This window comes from Protobothrops mucrosquamatus, unplaced genomic scaffold (assembly GCF_001527695.2).
Source record: "Protobothrops mucrosquamatus isolate PMUCROS unplaced genomic scaffold, P.Mucros_1.0 scaffold397, whole genome shotgun sequence".
Classification (NCBI taxonomy): domain Eukaryota; kingdom Metazoa; phylum Chordata; class Lepidosauria; order Squamata; family Viperidae; genus Protobothrops; species Protobothrops mucrosquamatus.
In genome coordinates, this window is record NW_015386728.1 from 38,741 (window position 1) to 60,767 (window position 22,027).

General features: G+C 44.9%; 1 protein-coding gene across 1 annotated transcript in view; it reads left to right on the forward strand.

Annotated features, from left to right (window-relative positions):
* The window catches only part of LOC107287515 (Golgi integral membrane protein 4), a 22,260-nt gene extending 4,195 nt beyond the window's left edge, over positions 1-18,065 (forward strand). Inside the window, exons 2-14 of the mRNA XM_015816033.1 lie at positions 2,937-3,011; positions 4,516-4,565; positions 5,126-5,179; positions 6,688-6,838; positions 7,002-7,084; positions 7,549-7,695; positions 8,906-9,199; positions 9,778-9,884; positions 11,728-11,918; positions 13,267-13,334; positions 15,202-15,369; positions 16,211-16,282; positions 17,463-18,065. Of these exons, the coding sequence (XP_015671519.1) occupies positions 2,937-3,011; positions 4,516-4,565; positions 5,126-5,179; positions 6,688-6,838; positions 7,002-7,084; positions 7,549-7,695; positions 8,906-9,199; positions 9,778-9,884; positions 11,728-11,918; positions 13,267-13,334; positions 15,202-15,369; positions 16,211-16,282; positions 17,463-17,564 (1,562 nt within the window). The 3' untranslated portion in view covers positions 17,565-18,065. The remainder of the gene's footprint in view (positions 1-2,936; positions 3,012-4,515; positions 4,566-5,125; positions 5,180-6,687; positions 6,839-7,001; positions 7,085-7,548; positions 7,696-8,905; positions 9,200-9,777; positions 9,885-11,727; positions 11,919-13,266; positions 13,335-15,201; positions 15,370-16,210; positions 16,283-17,462) is intronic.
* The last annotated feature ends 3,962 nt before the right edge of the window (positions 18,066-22,027 follow it).

A 22,027-nucleotide genomic window follows, 5' to 3' on the forward strand; every position in this document is an offset into this window, starting at 1 on the left:
TTTCCTTCGGTCTCCAAATCCCGCAGAACTCTCTTCCTGTCTGAAAGGTTGAGCTGTCTTCCCCTATGGCAGGGGGCCTTCAAACGTGGCCCTTTTAGGACTGGTGGACTTCAACTCCCAGAATTCCTCAGCCAGCTTGCCCTGCCCTACGGTGTGGGTTTTGTACATCATTATTAAATGGAAGACTTGTTGCTGCCCACTAGCCAAATTCTAATATTATGGGGTTGGGGGGTGGGGTGGGGTGTAAACAGAAGTTCTGCCATCTTCTCTCCCCTTCAAAATGGCCCCCATTTCATTCGAAGCCCGTAGTCGCAGCCACGAGGACTAGAAACATGACCTGAAAATCCTTGTGACCCATTGCTTACATACACGTGTTTATTTCAGCCTGCTAGTTTGTGCAGTGTTTTTATGTTTGCTTGCTTGGCACAGGACTTGGCTGTCCGCTCAGAAATTCTGGCCGAGTGCCAGTTCCGGTCATTCTGGTCGGAGAGCCTTGGCCGGCTTTTCCAGCTGTTTCCTAGAATAGATCCGCAAAGAAGCAAGAGACCCTCAAAAGCCTATTTTTTCCCAGATCCAGTTGGGCTAGAGCGAAAACCCTAGCAAAAGACTGCCCAGCTTTTCCAGGCTAATAATCCCTCGCAGCAAAACCAGCCACCAAGTTAATATTTTGCCTATAAATTGGATTCTTCCAACGCCCCAACGCTTTTTTGGCGTGTCGTGCAAGGCAGAAAAACCGAGTTAACAAAACAGTCCACATCACCGGACGGTGCCGAAAGAAAGCAATCATGTTAGAGTTTCAAAGGAGGGCCTCATTCATCCACAGTGTTTTCACAAGGCTGGGCTCGTACAACACAACACAACCCGGTTTTTGTTTTTTTTTACTTTGTCTAGACTCTAGCCTGTTGTGATAACCTCACCTCGATGTAAAGAAAACCTGCCGCTAATACTGAAGTTGGGGGGAGCATGCAGATGAAAATGCAATTCTAGCTGTAAAGTAAAAAGTGGGGGCTGGATTATCACAAAGCCCCCCCCCCCTATCCACAGAGAGAGCCTGTTTGGTATAATGATTAAGGCACCAGGCTAAAAAGAGGGAGACAGTGAGTTCAAGTCCTGCCTTAGCCTTAGCTGGGTGACTTTGGGCCAATCACCAGGAGACTGGGAGTTCTAGTCCCGCTTTAGGCATGAAAACAAGCTGGGTGCCTTTGGGCCAATCACCAGGAGATTGGGAGTTCTAGTCCCGCCTTAGCATGAAAGCCAGCTGGGTGACTTTGGGCCAATCACCAGGAGATTGGGAGTTCTAGTCCCGCCTTAGCATGAAAGCCAGCTGGGTGACTTTGGGCCAATCACCAGGGGACTGTGAGTTCTAGTCCCGCCTTAGGCATGAAAACCAGCTGGGTGGGCCAATCACCAGGAGACTGGGAGTTCTAGTCCGACCTTAAGCATGAAAGCCAGCTGGGTGACGCTGGGCCAAGCACTCTCTCTCAGCCCAACCCACCTCAAAGGGTTGTTGTGTGGAAAACAAGAGGAGGAAGGTGTGTCCGATATGTTTGCTGCCTGGAGTGAGTTGTCAAAAATAATAAAGGCGGGATGCAAATTAATTAATTAAAAAATCCTAGGAAAGCCTCTCTCGCATCCTGAGTTTTGAAGAGTGTGTGGATTTTTTTCGGAGGAGGAGGAGAAGGAGGAGGATCTCCTGCTGCTTCTCATCAAAAAGAGAGCCATGCAATATGCAGGTTGGACGGAGACTGCAGAAATGGGAATACTCTTGAGCATTTTTGAATGCTCGAAAAAAGATGCGTGCCTGGCATGAAAGGCGGAAAAGCTTACCAGCGGTAGCCTGGTCTGCCACATTCCACCCTCCTGCCTCACAAAGCTTTCATTTTGGCATGTTTCTAGTCCTTAGGGTGCTGCTGCCAAATGTTCTCTCAAACTTCAGATCCGATTCAACCATTCTGTTTCCCTGCCAGGCTATCAAAATTTGATCAGTTTTTTTTTTAAAGAAAAAAAAAACAAACAAACCAAACTTTGTAAAACGCCCAACTCCCTTTTCGAGCTTACAAAACACCATTGTTAAATATCCAGGTTTTGAAAGAGGTCTCGGTCTTGTTTTGGCATAGCGGATGGAAAAATAGAATAACAACGGCAAGGAAGCCGTCTCCATTTTTTTAAAACTCAAAGGTAAAAGCAACAACTTCTAGTGCCACGTGCAAACTTTAGCTGGCTGAGGACAGAAGCCTTTGTGTTAGGTCACCATCTAATTTCAGGCTGAATTGGGAGTGCCTGCCAAAGTCAACTTCCCATTTCATTTTATGTGCCATCAAGTCATTGTCCACTCTTAGCAACCACCTAGATAAGACCATCTGTCCCTAATCTGGTTTTTCAGGTCTTCCAAAGGTGCACCTATGCTAAGTCAACATCTCTTTAAAATCCCCAACCTTTTGGCTGCAATTTTGGTGGCAAAGATTCAGGGGGTTAAATGAAACATAAAGGCTAAAAGACTAAGACACTGAACTAAAAATACAGTGCAGGTTTGATCAACTGTTAGAGCAACCCTGAATGTGGTTTCTTAATCCAGTGGGTCAAATTTTATATTCTTCTTTTCTTATATACAATTCCTTTGCTTTGAATAAGCTGAATAGGGGAGCAGTTGTGGTGCAGTTATCATTATCCTCCTCATCGTTAGATTAGCATTTTGCTTTTTTATTTTCCAGCAAAATTCTGATCCTTAATCGCTATGTGGCAGGCAGGAATAATAATTCTTCATTATTCATTAGGTGACTGTATTTACTGAATTTGATGGATGGAGATTTCAGGCAATCCATTTTCTGAAGTGAACTGGACTCGTATTTTTTTTTAAAAAGAAATATAACTGTGTGAATGTATGGGCTGTATTTTGTTTGTTATTCCCTGCACTTCTCTTTTCAACTCGGTTGCAGTCGTTTATGAACATAGATCCCGTCTTGAACGTTCCTTGCAGAAAGAACGCAGCGAACACAAGAAAACAAAAGAAGGTGGGTTTTCCATCTCAGATCATGATCAGTTCTTTTGATCATGATCAGTTCCAGTGTGATTGAATTCTTGACATTTAATCAGACAGAGGCAGGTCCCATGGGGCACAAAGCAGAAATGAATAGTGAAATCTTGCAGGACAGAATCGCCCATGTCACAAAATATCTTCCGTGCCTCTTTAGCACAATGATGGCTAGGTTTGTCTGGCCCTGAAGAATTCATACGATAATCTAGGGCGGGGGTGTCCAACCTTGGCAACTTTGAGTCTTGTGGACTTCAACTCCCAGAATTCCCCAGCCAGTTGAAATCCAAATATTGCCAAGGTTGGACACTCCTGGATTTAGGGTCAGGGTTATCTAAAAAGCTGATGGCAGAAGGGATAGGTTCAAATCCTAGAATTCCAGATGAGTCACCAATTACAGGGTCCAACAAAGGTCTCCAACAGCTCAATGGGGTTCAGGTCAGGACCCAGAAAAGTAGGTCTCAGTCATGGAAATTGTTGCAGCATCGAATTGCTTTTTCATGCTACAAAATCCAAGCCCCCACCTGAGCAGATCTGATATTGGTCAGTTCTGTTTCCAGGTGCTGAACTACAAAGGAGCAAAAGCAGAGGCTGGAGAATAGAGTGTAAAGGTGTTAAAACAACTGGAAGAAAGCATTTCTCTTGGGCTGCCAGGATAATTACTCAGATAATATCCAGGTGGTTACCAGGAACTGTGTATGTCTTGAGGGAACCTTACCTTAAAAATAGAAGAAGAAGAAAAAAGAAATCAAGCAGACATATGCAGTCCAGATTACTAGCCCTTTCACTGGAAGTTGTGATTGTAAAATAATCGTACAGATAAAGAAAAAGCAATCGGTCATTTTTAGACCACGGAAGAACTGACTAAGAATTGGTGTTTTTCCCAGCTTCCTTTAGTAACCGTCATGGTTTAGAAATTATAAAATCCTTTCCTGTTAGTTGCAAGATCCTAAAGAACCTAGTCATTTATTAAAACGATGAATCCTCCAGGACAAAATGCAAGGGCAAAATTACTTGTGTCTCAAAGAACGTTGCTTTGGAGGATGCACCCCTCCTATAAACGGCTGTTGGGTTTTTAATGCTGCAATGGTACTGAACCAACGATGCTACCCTAAAAAGGCATATATGGGTATCTAGTGGATGTAAATATTTGTCTTTAAGTCGTCATAATATGAAATTTATGGAAATGTATACATGCTAATCTTCCATTAAGATTCATCCACTGGGTTCTCCAGTTCCTTACTTGATACTCCCAAGAAAGCAGTGCATTCCAGTAATCGTTCATAAATAGATATTATTAGCTTAGACTAAAATTTTACTTGCTTGTCCAGGAATTATTTTGTTTAAACAGTGGGGACATTCCATCTTATTAACTTCATAAACTTCTCGGCAAGGTAAACCAAATTTCAGTAAAGCTGCATCTGACTGATTTCTCCATTCTTTCCTTACTTTTATTTTATTTTTTGTTCCGCTTTGCCTTGTAGATTTTTTAGTATACAAACTGGAGGCTCAGGAAGCACTCAATAAAGAAAAGGTAGGTAAAACTGGATCCCTTTGGAGGGCACAGGTGTGTTTAAGGAAGGGAAGGAGAAAGTTTTAGAGGACTGGTCTAGATCCGAGGCATGCTGGATTCCAAAGAATATTTTCTCTCCTTTTGCTAACCCATCCTTACTTGAGTTCTCGGGAAGGGAAACTGGGAAATTCAGTGTGCAAAACCAAGTTATCCAGCCACTGTCATCTTTTCATCTTTGTGGCCGGATTTAAAGTTGTCCTTAATAAAGAGAGAGTGTTCACACAATACGTAGACCGAGAAGTTGCATTTTTAATGTGCTAAGTTTTGATCTTCTTGAATCTGCAAGGGAATCTTGGTAAGTTAGAAGATTCTCGTCTTATCTGCTCAGAGGGTGGTTCGATGCACTGTGTGATTTTGGGAGGGGGTTAATTCAAGACTAGATGCAACATTCAGTGAAGGCCATTAAGCGATGCAAACCCAGCTGGAGAGTTGAGGAGGGGGTTCGTGCAGGTTTAAGAGACAATAGTGAATTATTTGCACAGTTAGTTGCAATCATTATTGTTGTGATTTTCTCACTGCAGCAAGATTCTATGAACAGATATGGTGCCTTAAGTTCACAGCACAAGATACTGAAGGTAAGAATAAATTAGGTTAGTCTGGGTAGACTCTGGCTCTCTACACATGCACTGGAGAGCACTTGTCTCTATTCGGGGCAATGTAATCCAGCATCTTGTTTTTCAACAGCATTCAGGTTACCCACAATTCAAACCTGAGATAAGCCAGGTTTCTTCAAACTCTTTATTAATCAGAGGTTTGCTGCCCTGCCTTGGATAAGAACAGGAGTCTGTCGAACCGAGCCTCCTGTTTCCAACACTGGACAGCTCAACCACTTTGGGAACAAGGGGATTTTAAAACCACAGGGTCTGACTAATGTTGGCAACCCTAATTATCCTTTGCTAATTGCCACAGACCACAGGGGGGGTTGCAGAAACAATGAGGAACACTGCAAGCAAGAAGAGCCAGAATGGCAAATATTCCTACCTCATTCAATTTAGCACACACACACACACACACACACACACGCAATCCCTGCGCACCAACACGCTGGAGGATCCATGGATGGAAACGGGCCAGGCCACTAAGACCCCATAAATCTCCCCCCTCCTGCTGTTCAAGTAAAAGCAGCAATTATTTTGCTTGTAAACTTGGCCATGTTAAGTAGCACTGCGCCATTGCGTCATGCCATCGGGGTATCGATTATGTGTCAGCGTTGCTTGATGGAGCAGTGGCTGCAGCCCTGCGTGCGTTTCCCCAAGACTCACTCAGGGAGGAGAGACTTCAACGAATCTCCTGGATCAGCGTGTTCGGCTTAAATTAGAAACCGGCCCCTGAGCCCGTTGCAAAATGGGCTCAGTTGGATAAGTACACGTTAAGATGTAAGAAAGACGAAACGTGCCCCGGTTCCGTGAGAATCCAAACCCAGCAAGTCCTTTTGCAGGAAGAATTGCAATCCTATTTATATTTATTTTTTTCTCCCCAACTGGATTTTATTCCTTTCAGATGCCAAGTTTAGGGAGGAAATCCTCTTTGGCTGCTACGGTACTTAAATACAGGTGGTCCTCAACTTGCAACCACAGTTGAGCCCAAAAGTTCTGTTGCTAAGTGAGGCATTTGTTAAGTGGGGTTTCGCCCCATTTTATGACCTTCCGCAGTAGTTAAGGGATTGATGGCAGTTGTTAAGTTAATAACATAACCTTCCCCATTGACTTTGCTGGTCAGATTGTCGCAAAAGATGATCACATGACCCTGGGACACTGCAACAGTCATAAATAGGAGTCAGTTGCCAAGTGTCCGAATTTTAACCACGTGACCATGGGGATGCTGCAACGGTCATAAGGGTAAAAAACAGTCCTAGGTCACTTTTTTCAGTGCCGTCGTAACTTTGAATGGTCGCTAAACAAACGATTGTAAGTCGAGGACTGCTTGTAGCTTGGACTCTGCCTTTCATCTAAACCTGCCCAGTTGGTTTTAGGATGAACAGATTAAAAATATGCAGTATAAATTGTGAAATTTGGGAAGGCAGAAATGAGACACTGCCTTCTTTCTAGGGTTTGCTCCCATGTGTTGGTCTGCTTCTCCCCAGAACCAGCACGAAGAAGTCAAGAAGCAGTTTTTGGATCTGCAGCTGCAACACAACGGGCTGAAACTGGAGCATCGCAAGGTGGTGGAGACTCACAGCCAGAAATATTCCCAGTTGCAGCGGGAGAAGGAGAACGAGGTGGTGGGATTACAAGGTGGGCAAGCCAGAGAGGGCTCCCCCGGCTCCGAACTGAGCCCAGGGTTGCAAGGGGGGGTATGTGCCTCTCTTAAAGACGGCATCTGAACCCCTCTAGCAGGAAGAGGGGGGGGGTGAAAGAAGGGAGAATGCCTTTTAACCAAATTGAATTGAATTTCTAGATACTATTTTTAAACTAAGGGAAGAAAGCAAACTACTTCGCAAAGCCCACCAGGATGTTCACTCGCAGCTCCTCAATGCTCAGGTAACTCCGTGCTCCGTTCTCCGCGAAAGCCCTTGGCCCTGTCTGGAGGTGCTGAACCTCAGCTCCCGTGGTCCACCACTAGCGTAGCCAAAGCTAGAAAGAGGGGTCTCCCTTAACTCTCGCCAAGATAGCAGATGGGCAACGTGGGACACTCCAAAGGAAAGGCCGCTTTAAGGGATTTAACCTGGGGAACTCACTGCCACCGGATAGGAAGACCATTCTGGTAGACGGCTTCTGAAAGCGATTAGAGAAATTTGGGGAGGAAAGGCAGATCAAAGGCAACTTGGGGGGCTGGATAACTGCTGTGGGGGGAACGGTACGAAGAAAAACCGATCCGTCTCAGCAGCCTTATTCCCTAGAGGGACTCGGGGAATCCATGGCGTGATCTAATAGGTCTCTCCTTAAGCAAGATCTAAAACTTTGGGAATTATTGTGGACAGCCTCTTCTTTGCTCTCCCCTCCAGGTCCAGATGGAAGAGTTCCGGAAACTCAAGGAAACCCTTCAGAAGATGCCAAGTTTTAAGGATGCAGGAGCAGCCAAAGAGCAGCAGATGCCACATCCTTATGGCCAGCCTCGGGGGTCGAGCGTGTTGCAGTTTGCTAGACCCAAGGTACAACATTCCAGCTTTAAGTTCCCTTCCAAAGGTTTGACCACTTGCTGGGAAATGCCAGGGGAAATGCCAGGGGAAATGCCAGGCTGGTCCCGGGTTCCTTTCTTCTAGAAGCAGCCACAGCTTGTTCTCTTTAAGCCTGGGATTTTTTGAATAAGCAAAGAATTAGGCTAAAACAACACCCACTTCTGTTCCTCCACTGCCCACCCACCAAACTGCTTGGGAGGCAGTTTGTCTGTAGCAAAGTGCTGCTGACCTGGTGATCAAACCGGCTTGGAAAACAAAATCAATCATGTAAGAAAACAATTCAGCCTCAAAAAGGTTAAAATTCCACGCTGGCCGCTGGCTAATTCTGGGAACAGCAGTCTCAATAAAGCTGGGGCCAGTAGCCCCCAGATGTTTGCCGGAGTTGAAATCAGCTGGGAGCCAGAAATGCCTTCTCTCCAGTTTTGGCCTGCTTCATTTCAGAAGGTGAAGAAGGTGCAAGGCTGACCTTGGAGAAAGGAGTGACAAAAATCCATTTCTTCCAGATGTATTTTCTCTCCCCTAACATCATCCCCTTTCCTGGCACTCTGTAGGATACATTGCGGTGGCCTGTAATGTTCTCATTTCATTGCCATTTTTTTCCACTATGTACATCTGGGGGAGGATTTGTAAGTTGCATTGGAAGACAGGAGACGTGTCACTGTAATAAATAAACAGGAGATGATGGGCAGGTTATTTAGCGAACCTGAGCTGCTCATAGATTTGGCAGAGATGTCACGGTGAGTTACGAGGCTTAGAGTTGTGCTAGACAAGGGGCCAGAGGCCAGAGCAATTCCTTAAGGGCCAATCTGGTGTGGTTCCAACATCTCGTCCCAGTGAGTAGCCCAGTCCATCAATGCCAGCCCGTGTTTCAGAAGACATCTTTCTCCAAATCTGAATTGTTTATGGAGCCAAAACATGATCAGCAGGACTGGGGAAACCCAAAGGTTTAGAACAGGAGCAACGATGAAAAGAGGACACCGAAAATCAGTAGAAGAGCTCAAAAAAGAATTGGATTTGATTCACTGGCACTGGAAAAGGAGAACGGGATGGCGTTTTATGGAGGAGGCGTTTGCAGTCTTTGCGGGAACCTTCAGCCGAGACACTCTATCACGCCAACACTTGGTTGCTCTGTTTTTGTTCCTGGACAGTCTTTCTCAAGTCTACTTTATGCTCCCCTTTCTAGGCTTCCAAGGGCGATGGCATTAAAGCACCTTTGGGACCTCAGGACCAAAGTGTGGTTCCAGGTGGGAACTCCTTTGCCATTCCACCCCCTGGGATCAAACGTCAAGAAGAGAACCTGGTGCATGAAAACCGTGTTTCACATAACAATGGAGCCAGACCCCAAGGGGACATGCTGTTTGGTCAACTGGCCCCACCTAAGGAAGTTAATTTGCCTTTTGCAGCTCAGCCACCAGCCCAGCATAAAGATGCACCCATGGTTCGTTACACCCGGATGATGAATAGTGTGCAGAACCAGGTGAGAATATTCATATGCTTTTGGTCCAAGCATAAACTAGGTTAAATAAACTTGGACAGACAGAATCACAGAAGTCAAGTTGAGTGGACTAATAAAGTCAAGTAAGAAGTCATCAGCACCATGGACAGCTTCCAGTAGGTGCTGCTAAGATAGCACCCTTCTACACCGCACTTCCCTACAAGCCATGGAGACTTAGAAATTGAGGACATGACGTTGTTGAGATAGGATTTATGCCTCCATCAAGCTTTTCATATGAATATTGGCCTCCTTGCTACCCTTCCAAGGTGTCTGGTTGAATAAAAACATAGTTATTGATTTCTTAAGCGAAGATAACATCTCTTTTGAGTTGAGCTCAATGGGTTGACTCTTTGGGGCCGCATATGGAAGTGGTTTGATGAGGACTCCTTTGATAGAGCCTCCAACTCTAGAGTTTCCTCAGGGTCTCCTATCCAGATCTGGCGCTCTGTAGCTTCGAAATGCATTTAAATGGGTTTGATTAAATCAAAGTAATAGGCTCAATAGGCATGGCTTTGCATGTCATACAAATAATGCAGAAAAATCTTTTAAAATCATTTCAGGATCCAGAAGCAGGGCAGAACATGCAGGGGCAACATCCAGCCGCTTTGGAGGAAAGTCGGGTTTCAGAAGAAAAACTCTCCAACAAGCAGAAGCAACAGGTGCAGAGGTATTTGCTCTTTCTGAATTGAAAGGCCCGGTCTGGCTAAGGAACAACAGGGTGTTGTTTGCTATGAAACAAACAGCAGTGTCCCAGGGTCGTGTGATCACCTTTTGTGACCTTCTGACAACCAAAGTCAATAGGGAAGACAGATCCACTTAGCAACCAGGCTACTAACTTAATGTCTGCCATCATTCACTTAACAACTGTGGCATGAAAGGTCATAAAATGGGGCAAAACTCACTTAACAAATGTCTTTCTTAGCAACAGAAATGTTGGGCTCAATTGTGGTTGTAAATCAAGGACTACCTATACACTAAGTTACCAACAAGCAATCTGCATTAGGGGTTAGTATACTATGTGCCCTCAATGTTAACACTGGGCAAGGGCAGACAAACAGTTTGACTCAAGCATCAAATGTTTGAAGCGTTGCTGTGTAAAAACTATGGCAATAACTATTTTCCCAGACTACTCCCCTTCTTCAGATCAGCCGCAAGCTTGTTATCTCTCCAGCTCTGCCTTCTTTTCACTTAAAAGAGTTCTTCCCTTGAGCCACTGCCCAGATGCAATGCAATGTTCATGAAAGCTTGAACTGTACGTGATATTAAAAATAGACCAGCATAAAAGACAGAGGAGCTGAGAGTGAAATGAGTTTTGTTTTTTACAAAAATTAAAATGACGTCTGCGTTTTGATCTGGGATTTGGGTTCACGGAGGGATTGGACCCTCTTATTTTAACAAAAATTTGTTTCCTCCTTTCCCAACAAATCTTTTATTTTCCCCCCCCCCCGGGATGTTTTAGGGTATTCGGGGTGAATGTCTTCTTGCTCCGTTAGGCATTAAGTGGAGACATTCAAGGATGTCCTTGATGAGAAAAGCATAGTGGAAGGAGAGGCAGGGAAAAATATTATGGGGTTGGCAGACAACCACTAGGCTGTGCAGGAACGCCGGTGTGTGCCTCTTGACTCCAGTTGAGAAAAGCGGCAATGCACCGCACACTGCTGGCCTTACGTCACTTGACCCCAAGATTAGTTCAAATGTTCCTCATTAAGCGGCATTAAGCAGCACTTCCAAATTGCCATATCCTTCTGCTGGCCTCTAATTAAACAGTCACCCATCAGGCTTCGTGGAAGAAATGCAAGGAGCGATGGGACCCCCACTTCCATCCGTTAATCCGAGATTGTGACCATCGGGAAGCAAATGCAGGAAAAAAGCTAACAAGGCTAATAACACGCATTTCAAACATTCCTGGCCTAAATGCAGGCGACGGAAATAAAAATTTGGGCCTCAAGGTTGTGATGATCTCCTAGCCAGGAAGGCCACCTTTTGGCCTTCCATCCATTTGACTTATTTTTGTTAAAACAAAGACATTTCTAGCTCTTGTGGCACGTCCAAGAAGGAAACACAAAATTGTTTGATTTTGATGCACAACAACAACAAAATCTGAAAATTGGAGATTCTCTCCTGCAGTCCTATGCTCAGTTCTCCCTGGCTGCATTCACATAACTCCTTTAACCAAGTCATAGGGGGGGAAAAAACCCCTAGCAATTGGTATATGCACAGTTACGCTAAATCTGGTGTTTATCTTGGTTTGCTTGGGAAGGGTTTGAATCGGCCCTTTCGGTCAGTTGATGTTTACAAGGAATCAGAAACTCTTGAGTGAGTCCAGAAAATGGGCTCATTCAAAACCCAACCCTTGTGTGAAAACAGTGTGTGCTTCTGTGCTCAGAGTTGACAAAGCCTTTTGTCTGTACCCCAAGAGAGCGCTAAGGGACCACTTTTGATATAAGAAACATGGCATTATCCAAAATGTATGGGAAAACAGTGCTTGTAACGGTCGCTTTCCTCCGCAGAGTCAACAAAGGCAACTTGCAGATGAATGATGGGAGAGCTCTTTCTTACCCACAAAGCTATCGACTGGATACCACCGTATCTGAGCAAGGCAGGACAGATGTCAGTCAAGCGCAGACAAGGACAAGGGGGGCACGGCACACCATGTGGGGAGCTGAGAAAGGAGGAGCAGATGACAGGGACCTGCACGCCGGTAAGACTGAAGAGGATGGATTGAAAATGTGGCGAGGTCGGTCCCATTGCCAGAGACGAAGCCGGGGAGAATTGTGTAGAGTTTCTTCAAGATACAACAGGGTCTGAGTTATGAGGATAAGGTTGGGGATCCTGTTATGTATTGCCTTAGATGGACAGGTAGTGAGTGGGACAGCCAAGGTAGATCTTATCCAGCTTCTAAAGGTCCTTCTCCACCTTTTCAAGGTGAGCCAAGGTGGACTTGAACAAGTTTCCAAAGATACCAGAAGTTGGGCTGACTTTAAGGCTTCTTTTGTTATATTTATATCTCACTTTTCCTCAAAGTGGGTGCTTGGATCCGTCTTCAGCTGAGTCTTCACTTCATAGCGAGGGTCAACCCATAGGCACCCAGGACAGGGGACTTGACCTTACTTAGATATCCTCATTCTTATTCCAACAATTTAGCCTTGATGATCTCCAGAAGCATGGTCTTTAACTCCCAGAATTCTCAGCCTTGGTCATGCTGGTTGGAGAATTCTGGGAGCAGAAGTCCTTGTATGTGGCAACTTCTCAGCTTGGGAAAAAAAAACTGCTGTGAGGACACAGCACACTATCTTTTAAAATACATCCTCCACTTTCCAATCTAAAATAATTTGGGATTTCGAGTTGTTGTCTTTCCCCGGTCCTAAACGAACTTTTCAACTGTGGCTCCATTCTTCTGTGTGGAAGCCATAGCAACCTTCAAGGCAGAGGCACAGGGGACAGATGCACTGCTGGTCCAGAAAGTGGAAAGAGCCAAAAGAGAGTTATAAAAGCCGCTCAACACCTATAGAGAACATTGACCTGGCAGAAAATGGAACGGTGAGAAAGCAAATCTCCTCTGGAATGTGACCGGCCTCAGGCAGGTGGTTCTAGTTTTGCAATGTAAGCTGTCTGCAAGGAATATAAATCCTTCCATTCCCCACCATCCAAGTCAGAGTTGAAGAAGCTTCTTGGATGAGAAGTGAAACGTCTTCAAAGAAAAAACAAGAAAGTCCAGTTGCTTCTTGGAAAAAGCACCTTTGGGACATCATGGTTAGTAGCCACTAAAGCATGGTTAATTCCAGGCACGTCTGTGCTTTTCTGTGTAAGCTGTGGTCACTAGAGAGCCAGCCACTCCAATGTCAACACTAGAAAGTGTCTGCAGAATATCAACACACCCTCAGATACATCAACTGGAAATTGGACGGTAGGAACAGTAGAAAAAAGACATTAAGAAACTGGTAGGATGGCTTGGCCAGGAAATTTGGAAGTAGGCAAAGTCTTATTAAGTTTTTTTCAATCTTTTAATCCTCCCCCCCCCCAATGTTTATTGACTTTGCTTTGTTCAGACGCTGGCCTGATGAAGAAAGAAAACCACACATACCTACAGAAGGAAGCAATTATCCAGAAACAGATGGTAAGCAAGGATGCTTTTCTCCTCCCCATATATAAAGAAGCAACTTGTGATTTAAAGCAAGGTCTGAAAGGTTATTTTTCTGAAATGCTCAAGAGTTATTTCGATGGGAGCAAACCCAGGCTTCAAATGAATAAGAACTGCCAAGTCCAGCTGGCAGTTGCATTGGGCTACAGTTGAGGGGGGGGGAGACAGGATTTAAGGCCCTCTGGAACAGCTAATAGCTTTCTTTCTCAATTTCCATAGCCTCTTTTCAAAATCATCCATGCTAGTAACAACCATCACATTTTCCAGTAGAGAGTTCCAAAATGTAATTAAATGGAGGGGGGTTTAGTGTTTGCCCAATTCAGTTTGCTAAAGAAAGCACTGTGTACTGAACATTATGCAAACACCGTTGTATTTTGCTAAGGGGGGGGTAAGGTGTTGTGGGAACCAATCGTGGTTTGGCTGGTTCAGTCTGTCTTCTTCAAATAGACCTATGTTAGTGTGGTTTAAAAAAAGGGTAGGGAAATTTATTTCTACCCCACCACACACACCAACACGACGGTGTACATTTTATAAACTACTGACAAATTCTGTTCCCTTCACACTGAAATTAATCCACATTACGGACATAGTTGTATATGGCCTTGCATTGGTAAAACAAACATGCCTTCGGCCCAGAAATATTTTTAACTAAAACCAATATACCATATATTAAAACAGCCTCCCCTGCTTCTCTAGGCAACAGTTCTCAAACATTTGGGATCCCCTTTACAGTCTTAAAAATGACTGAGAATCCCAAAGAGCTTTGGCTGATGTAGGCTATGTCTAGACATTTTAAAATATTTGATTTTGCAGACCCCCCTCTGAAATGGTCTTAGGACCACCACCCCCTAAGAACTGCTACTCTAGGCACCAGGATGTGCAAGGCTGAAATTTGTGAGGTGAGGACGCGATGGCTCAGCAGATAAACAGCTGGAATTGTCAGCTGGAAAGCTGGCAGCCCAGGTTTGAGACCTAATCACTGCACAATGGGTTGAGCTCCTGTTGCTTGCTCCAGGCTCTGTGGTGCTTGGCATATCGTCACGCTGGCCACACGACCACGGAAAGGGTCTTCGGACAATGCTGGCTCCCTCGACTAAGAAGCAGAGATGAACACACACACACACCCTAGAGTCAAATACGACCGGACAGGGGAAACCTTTACCATTTATATCTAAACTATCCCAAAAACCACAAATAGATTCCCTTGCTGTCTTTAAATTTCATTATACTGCATTTATCTCAAGAGAAAACGGGTGTCCCCCCTCCAATAATTTACCTTTTAAAATGAGAGGGTTGTATTTGATGGGGCACGGGGTGGAAGTTTCCCTTCCTTGATCTTCCCTTTTCTGGGTGAGTAGAGTCACTTTTAATTCTGATTTTGTTTTCTTTTGAGTAAAATGTGGTAGATAACAACTGGAGCGACAGAGAAGGGTGGCGTGGAAATAGAGAAAGCGGAATTGTAGGAGATGGTTTAAATATGCCCATACCAGAAGTTCTTAAATTACAGATGCCCGTTCTGTACAGAAGCCTTCCGACGTCATTAGGCATCATGTGAAGTTCTATAAAGACAAGCAGAGATAACCTCGACAAAGATATTCAGGAACTGCTGACAAAAGGAAATGACACCTCGGTCCTTGAATAGGGAAGGTGTGACAAAGACACTCAAAATAACTCCACTTTGGGTTTTATTTGGCATAAATGGGGGCAAAACCTCTGGCAGGCTTTCAAGATTCTGTTATTTCAACAACAGTGTCACTGGAATCGTGGCAAAAGTCCCCTTTCCTGACCTGGTTTTACCTGGAAGGGCTGACCCCTTGTCTAAGTGACCCTTCTCTTCTCTCAGGGACCTAAAGATGTTGCTGATCCAGCTCAGGATCCCAACAACCAAGGGGAAGATGAGTTTGAGGAGGCAGAACTGGAACGGCCCAGCTTTGAAGAAAAAACGGATCCGGCTGAACAAACCCACCAGACAAATCGGCCGGCTAACGCTGTGAGCCAGGAAAAGCTTCCGGTTCGTTTTATCCCTCTTAGAAGGTGGGTGGAGGGACACAGACACCAACATGAAAGGGAAGATGTTTGTAGAAAAACCAACCACAGGGTGGGCACTGGGATCCAGAGCGCTGGGATCCTTGGGGATCCCTCCAGAGAAAGGAGCTTCTGGTGTTTTCTGATTTAAAACAAATCTGTCAACAGTTTGAAAGTGGCCTGCTTGGGTTCCCTTCAGGTGTAAATAGCTTTGAAGGGGATTTCTTGCCCTCGAAGAGGTTTAGTTTGGCTGTGCTGAATTTTCAGTCACGTCAAAGCATATGGCAGTGGTGGCGGACCTATGGCACGGGTGCCAGAGGCGGCACTCGGAGCCCTCTCTGTGGGCATGCGCGCCGTCGCCCCAGTCCTAGACCTTCGGCTGGGTTTTATAAAACCTTTTCGCTTTAGGCCTCCGCCGCCGTGTGCAAAAAAAAAGGTTCAATCAATCAGTCAATTTCAACTTCTCGCGGGGAAAAAAAAGATCTTGCAAAGTTGGAATTGATTGATTGAACTTTTTAGTCCCACCCAGTCTGCCATTACCACCGCAGCCACGCCCACCCAGTGGGCCACACCCACCCAGTGGGCCACACCCACCCAATGGGCCACACCCACCCAATGGGCCACACCCACCCGGCACCCGACGATGCATAAGTGGATTTTGCGTTGCAGTTTGGGCACTCGGACTCTAAAAGGTTCGCCGTCACTGGCATATGGGGATCCTGAGGCCGCTGGCCTTTAGCCACCGCAATCCCGCCATTTTAAAGATCTCTTTATTTCTTAGCATTTCACTTGACCAATTGTATTTTGGTGTGTGCTTTGTTTCCCAGGGAGCTGATCGGCCAAATAAAGCCACCGACAGTTTAATGGATGATTATCAGGAGGACCAAGAACAAGATCCTGTATGAAGCTTGGGTGTTTGTTTTTTTCCTGTTTTTTTTTTTCTCATAGGCCATCTTTCTGTGAGCATGCTGGTTTATGGGTAGAGGTTTCCTAAATGCTGGTCTGTTTTCAAGTGAGGCTGGTTGCTTAGGGCAAGTAAGGGCCCTTTCCAGGTGAGCACGCTTGCAAATTTGGAATAGAACGTGGTTCTTTCCTTCTCTTGCTTGTCGCAGACCTCTCGACGACAATATTCCCTTTAGGTAGCTTAATATTACAAATCTTCTCAACAATCACCACAAAGATACGAGGGTCAGGCAACAGTGCAGCTTCCATCTCCTGTCAATTCATCCTTGTTCAGATTGTCCTTTCTTCTCCTGCTGGCTGGGTTGTGGAATCATCATTCCCAAAGCTTCTGGAGGGCACCAAGCAGCTGGGATCAGTCCGTCCTTGAGCAAGGCGAAGGGACAAGGAGTTGTGAGTTGGGTGACTCTGACACTTGGGGAAATAAGCCAAGGTCTGTCTGCCTCACCTTGACACCTAAACGGGATATTTGGGAAGAAAGCAAAGGAAGTTTCTGCTAGGGGTGTTCATTTGATCCTCTCTGGGATTGATTGGAAAAGTAACAGAAGAGAATAAAAGAGTTGGAAAGGATCTTGGAGGTCATCTAGTCCAACCCCCTGCTCAGGCAGAAAGCCCTAGACCAGGGGTAGGCAACCTCGGCTCTTTTATGACTCATGGACTGCAACTCCCAGAATTCCTGAGCCAGCGAATTCTGGGAGTTGCAGTCCATGAGTCATAAAAGAGCCGAGGTTGCCTACCCCTGCCCTAGACCATTTCAGACAAATGGTTGCTTAATCTCTTCTTAAAAACTTCCAGTGTTGGAGCACCCACAATTTCTGGAGGCAGGTTGTTCCACCGATGGATTGTTCTCACTGACAGGAAATTTCTTCTTAGTTTTAGATTGCTTCTCTCCTTGATTAGTTTCCATCCGTTGCTTCTTGTCCTGCCTTCAGGTGCTGTGCTCTTCTTCTTGGCAGCCCCTCAGATGTTGAAACACTATCATGTCATCCCCCAGTCCTTCCTTTTCTTTAAACTAGACATAGCCAATTCCTGTAACTGTTCTTTATGTTTAGCCTCCAGTCCCCTAATCATCTTTGTTGCTCTTCTCTGCGCTCTTTCTACTTCCTGTTTTCTTTGCAGGAGGACCATGGAGGTGAGGTCGGTGACCCTGAAGATTTGGAACAGTTCCATCAACCCAAAGGCCATGTTGGAGATGTTGACAGAAAAGAGGACTACTTTTGACCATGGGCTGGGAGGCAGCACCAAGCCACCAAGTTTGATCCAAACCAAAGACTGACTGTTGCAATAAACTTGGGCTACTTTAGTCGAAACCGCCAAGAGAGGTGGAGAGTTAATTCCATCTTGTCTTCAGAAAGTCATTGGCTGCGTTGACCAAATGGAGATACTATATTTCCCCACCTCCTGTTAGTGAGGGCAGGATTGACACGCAGTGCCAACCTGTCAGAATGCTACCGTGAATACAAACATCAGAATGTTTCTTCGTGGGGGTAAGGAGCTCAAAATATCAAAAAAATCAAGGATTGTTTTTCCCTTTGGAAGAGTCCTATCCTCTTACTCTCATTTGGACCATAGGCAAAGCCTGATGTAGCGCAGAAGTACCGTTACAGTTTGGGCTACTTGCGTTTCCTTTTGCCCCATTTCCGATTTACCTGACTTCCGTTCAGAGCAACCTCATCACCTTTCTATGTATGTACATATATAAAAAGAGGGTCCATTTGGTAACAAGGTGTCCATTATTTGTCCGGGTTTTGTTATGGATCAGTAGCGAGGGGAAATTGCCATTGTTTCGATAGAATGGGAACAGAAAGAGAGCTCAACGGGAGCCTGCTGCTGATTGACAAATGCGTAACGTGCAAAGGCAGGCATGTTTATTCAAAATGGATTCATCCTTCTGCAATTGACAGTGTGGGAACTTGTGCCAGCAAGCCATTTCAGATTTTTTTTTTTTAAAGGTTGAGAAATATTTGCATATTTTATTTTTTTTAAAAAATCACATTGGGAAAACATTTGCATCTCTTAACACCTTTGTGGGAGAGTAATTTTCAAAGGCCGAGGTTTGTATAATTTCATGGGTGTGAGCTGTTCAGAAATGGAGCACCCACTAAATAGCAAAATTAGACAAGGCTGACCAGTTTATCAAAGAGGGGAAAAAAAGAAAGAATAACAAATGCCTTTTCTCCCGTTTCCGAGGACGGGAGGGGCAAAACTGGTTAACGTATTTATACCATTAAATGTTATAACACTGCTGGAATGGAAATTAGGAAGCTGTTGATGGCTCATGGTCTCTATGGCAGTTCCCCATGTTGGCTGGGGAATTCTGGGAGTTGAAGTCCATGAATCTTATAGTTACCAAGGTTGAGAAGCATTGCACTATAGGTTGGGGGGATACACTGTGCTCTGTGGAAGATCCAAATAATGGCACATTAGAGGGGGGGAAAAAATCGAGATTGGAACCCAGAACAAACAAGTGTGACTACAATGGGCGTGTAGAACTAGAAGACTAACCAATAATATAACATTGCAAATATCATTGTGAAATTACCTACGTGGTTGAATCGCGATGGAAGGCCAACACAGAACATAGAATTATAGGGCCGGAAGGGACCTCAGAGGTCTTCTAGTCCAGCCCCCCCCCCTGTTCAAGGCAGGAGACCTTATACCATCCTGGTCAAATGCTTGTCCAAATGCTTGTCCAAGACAAACCAGACGTTAAATCAATATTTGTATTTCTCCGCAAGCGAATGTATATTCTCCTCTTTGAGTGTCTGCCAAGAGACCTTACAGAAATGACCCTTTTGTTGCTTTTGAGAGGAAGGCAGTGGGACCGTACGGGAGAGGCAGGACTAGGCTGGGCTGCCTGGAGGGCTCCAAGTTGGACATCAAAGGAAAAGTGTTTCAAACAGAACGACGTGGGACGGCATCAAAGGTCAACTCTGCAGTGAAGCCAGCCCCTCGGAGACCACCAAAGGATAACAGGAGCTGGAGTCTCTAACAAGAGAAGAACTCGGATTATGGAAATGCTGCTAGGCTTCCATAAACGTGTTAACCAGAGAGATGAGGCCTCTTTCCAAATTTTGATTTAATGCATCCCAGTCTCCTGGCTGCCTGCTATAAATAGCGCTTTCCAAACAGATTAATCCGAAAGCTAAGTCATCTGCCTGGCCACGTAGCAGGCAAGCCACGTTTCCAATTCACTCGGGGGCTGCAGAGATGCGAGGCCTTTCGCCAGCTGCCTGATCAAAGTTGACACAGGCTGGATTCCGCCCAAAACTTCCGCTGAGAAATGAAGAGCAAAGGCCGATTTCCCACTTGGACATTCCTCCTTCCCTCCCTGCTATCCCTCCCTTTTATAGGGCATTTGTGGTGGGACCAACAGGCGGAGTCACCGTTCGGAGGGAATCTCAAGATTTGTTCCGCAATTGGAACGAACTACCCCCCGAGATCCGGATGATTCCGGATCTCCCTGCTTTCCGTCGCGCCCTCAAGACAGGGCTTTTCCAGCAAGCGGACCTGACCTAGGGAGGATTTTATATGGGGTTTATTTTTTAGCAATTTGATAGAGACACAACTTTAAAATTTGATTTAATTCGGTTTTATCGGGGGGGGAATGTATTTATGTTTTGTTTTAAATATGTTGTGCGCCGCCCTGAGTCCCGTCGGGAGAAGGGCGGCATATAAATTAAAATAATAATAATAATAATAATAATAATAATAATAATTGCTGCCAGCAACAGAAATAAATAACCACAGGTAGAGCTGGTAGCCACCTTCTCCAGGCCTATGTTCTCTGGAGGCATTGGCTGACATCTCTGGCCCTCCCAGCTGGGGAGAATGGGAGATGTAGTCCAAAGGCCTCAGATCCTGTTCCAAGATCCTGTTCCTTTGGAAACAGTGATTGAGAGGATCATTGCCGAGTTGAAAAGTAATGCACAGTTGAAGAAACTTCCTGTTGAAGGAAACCCTGAAGGCAAACGTTCCTGAATGAAGTTTACAGTTGGAATATTGTAGAAAGGTTGCAGGAAAGCAATCCCATGCCCTGCAGATGTTTTACACTCTAGCTATGTCCCTGGCTGGGGCCAGGGCTGATGGGAGTTGATACCCATGTTTGCCAACCCTGTTTAGGCAGAGCTGCCTTTGCAAGTCACAAACTTCAACGGGTAGAAAATGTTGTTGCCGGAAACTTGGGCGCCAACTGGCCGAATTAACGAGCGGGTTGTTTCTGAATAAAATTCCAAGGTTGGTTTTATTGCTTTAAATGCTTGGGATTCAATTGGGTGGAATGCCCTCCCCTTAAGATCAACTCACAAAGAACTTTTAGGCACTCTCTGGAGGTATAATTTCATGTTCTCTTCCATACGGGTGTTTTGCCAGTGTTTAAAAATGGTTTCCCCCCCCCCCAGCAAACATTGAGTTCCGCTGTGTATGAGTTGGCCCCGTCAGTGACTTTTGATAAATTCTGCATCTTAGAATCACACTTATTGCATTAGTTAAATTATGTGATCTATTATTTGCTTTACTCTTTGATGGGATGGATTTTATTGGCTCTCGGAAAGGAATATAGAGGGTTTTCTGATCCAATTATCAATCTTTCTCTGGGGAATTTTCTTGCATAGCTTAATTTGCACAGGCTGCCCATTTATCCTTCCATCCTGATCCAGCTTGTATCAGTCCTACCAGTATAGCAATGACTTTCCTAGCTTTTCTATAGAGATCATCCCAGAATATCTGCCCTTTACGCCGACTTGAGACCCTATTCCATAACTGAGTAATCCATGGCTGTCTTCCTCTCCAGCTAAAAACACAGCTCTAGTTCTGTCTCTTTTTAGACAGAAAGCCACCATTGGTATTTTTTTTAAAGGGAAGAATTTACGGTAAGGACAACAAACAAGAGTCTAATTGGTGGGATTAGAAAGAAAGAACTGATTTGGACCATCTTGGAAAGGCAGACACATCCACTGCTAAATTTCCAGTGGAGACTATAGCTGTTGTTGTTTCCTTCCGTTGACTAACCTCTTTTTATCACTAACCTGTCTGCACTTACGGCATCCTCACAACATATCTGTAACCTAGACTGGGCAAAATGATTGGACCAAAGTCATCCAGTGAGTAATCTAGTTCTCCCCATCCCAGTTTGTCAGCTCAGGTTAAATGGCCCAGCTTCCCTGTTCAGCATATATAGCCAGTTCACTTTCATTTTAATTATGCTTATTTTATTAGGATTCCAAGCTTAATTGGAAGTGCACATTCCCTAGGGGGAAAAAAGGTAAAACTTTTGGGCCTGGGGGCTAGAGCCAGCACAGAATATGTGGAATTTTTAAAGTATGTGTTGAGTGCCCCCTGGTGGACACATCACAAATCACACTTTTTATCAAAAAGGAAGCTGGGACCCACCAACCTGCTAAGAAACTTTCTACCTTTCCCACAAAACTTTTTTCCCCTGCCGTTTTTTTTTAATTGCCAAAGGATGCTCGGTGAATTTCGGAAGCTTATTCAAGATACCAAGGATGTTGTGATGTGAATTCAGCCTTTAAGCTCATAATTGAATCCTTTTTAGAACTGAAAGGGAAAGAAATACCCTGGCTCTAGAAAACTATTATTTTGATCTCACAAGTCTGCTGAGTCTCTTTAGGCTGAGCAGATTCTAAATTTGGCTTCATTTACAGCCAGGACAGCTCGGTGTCCCT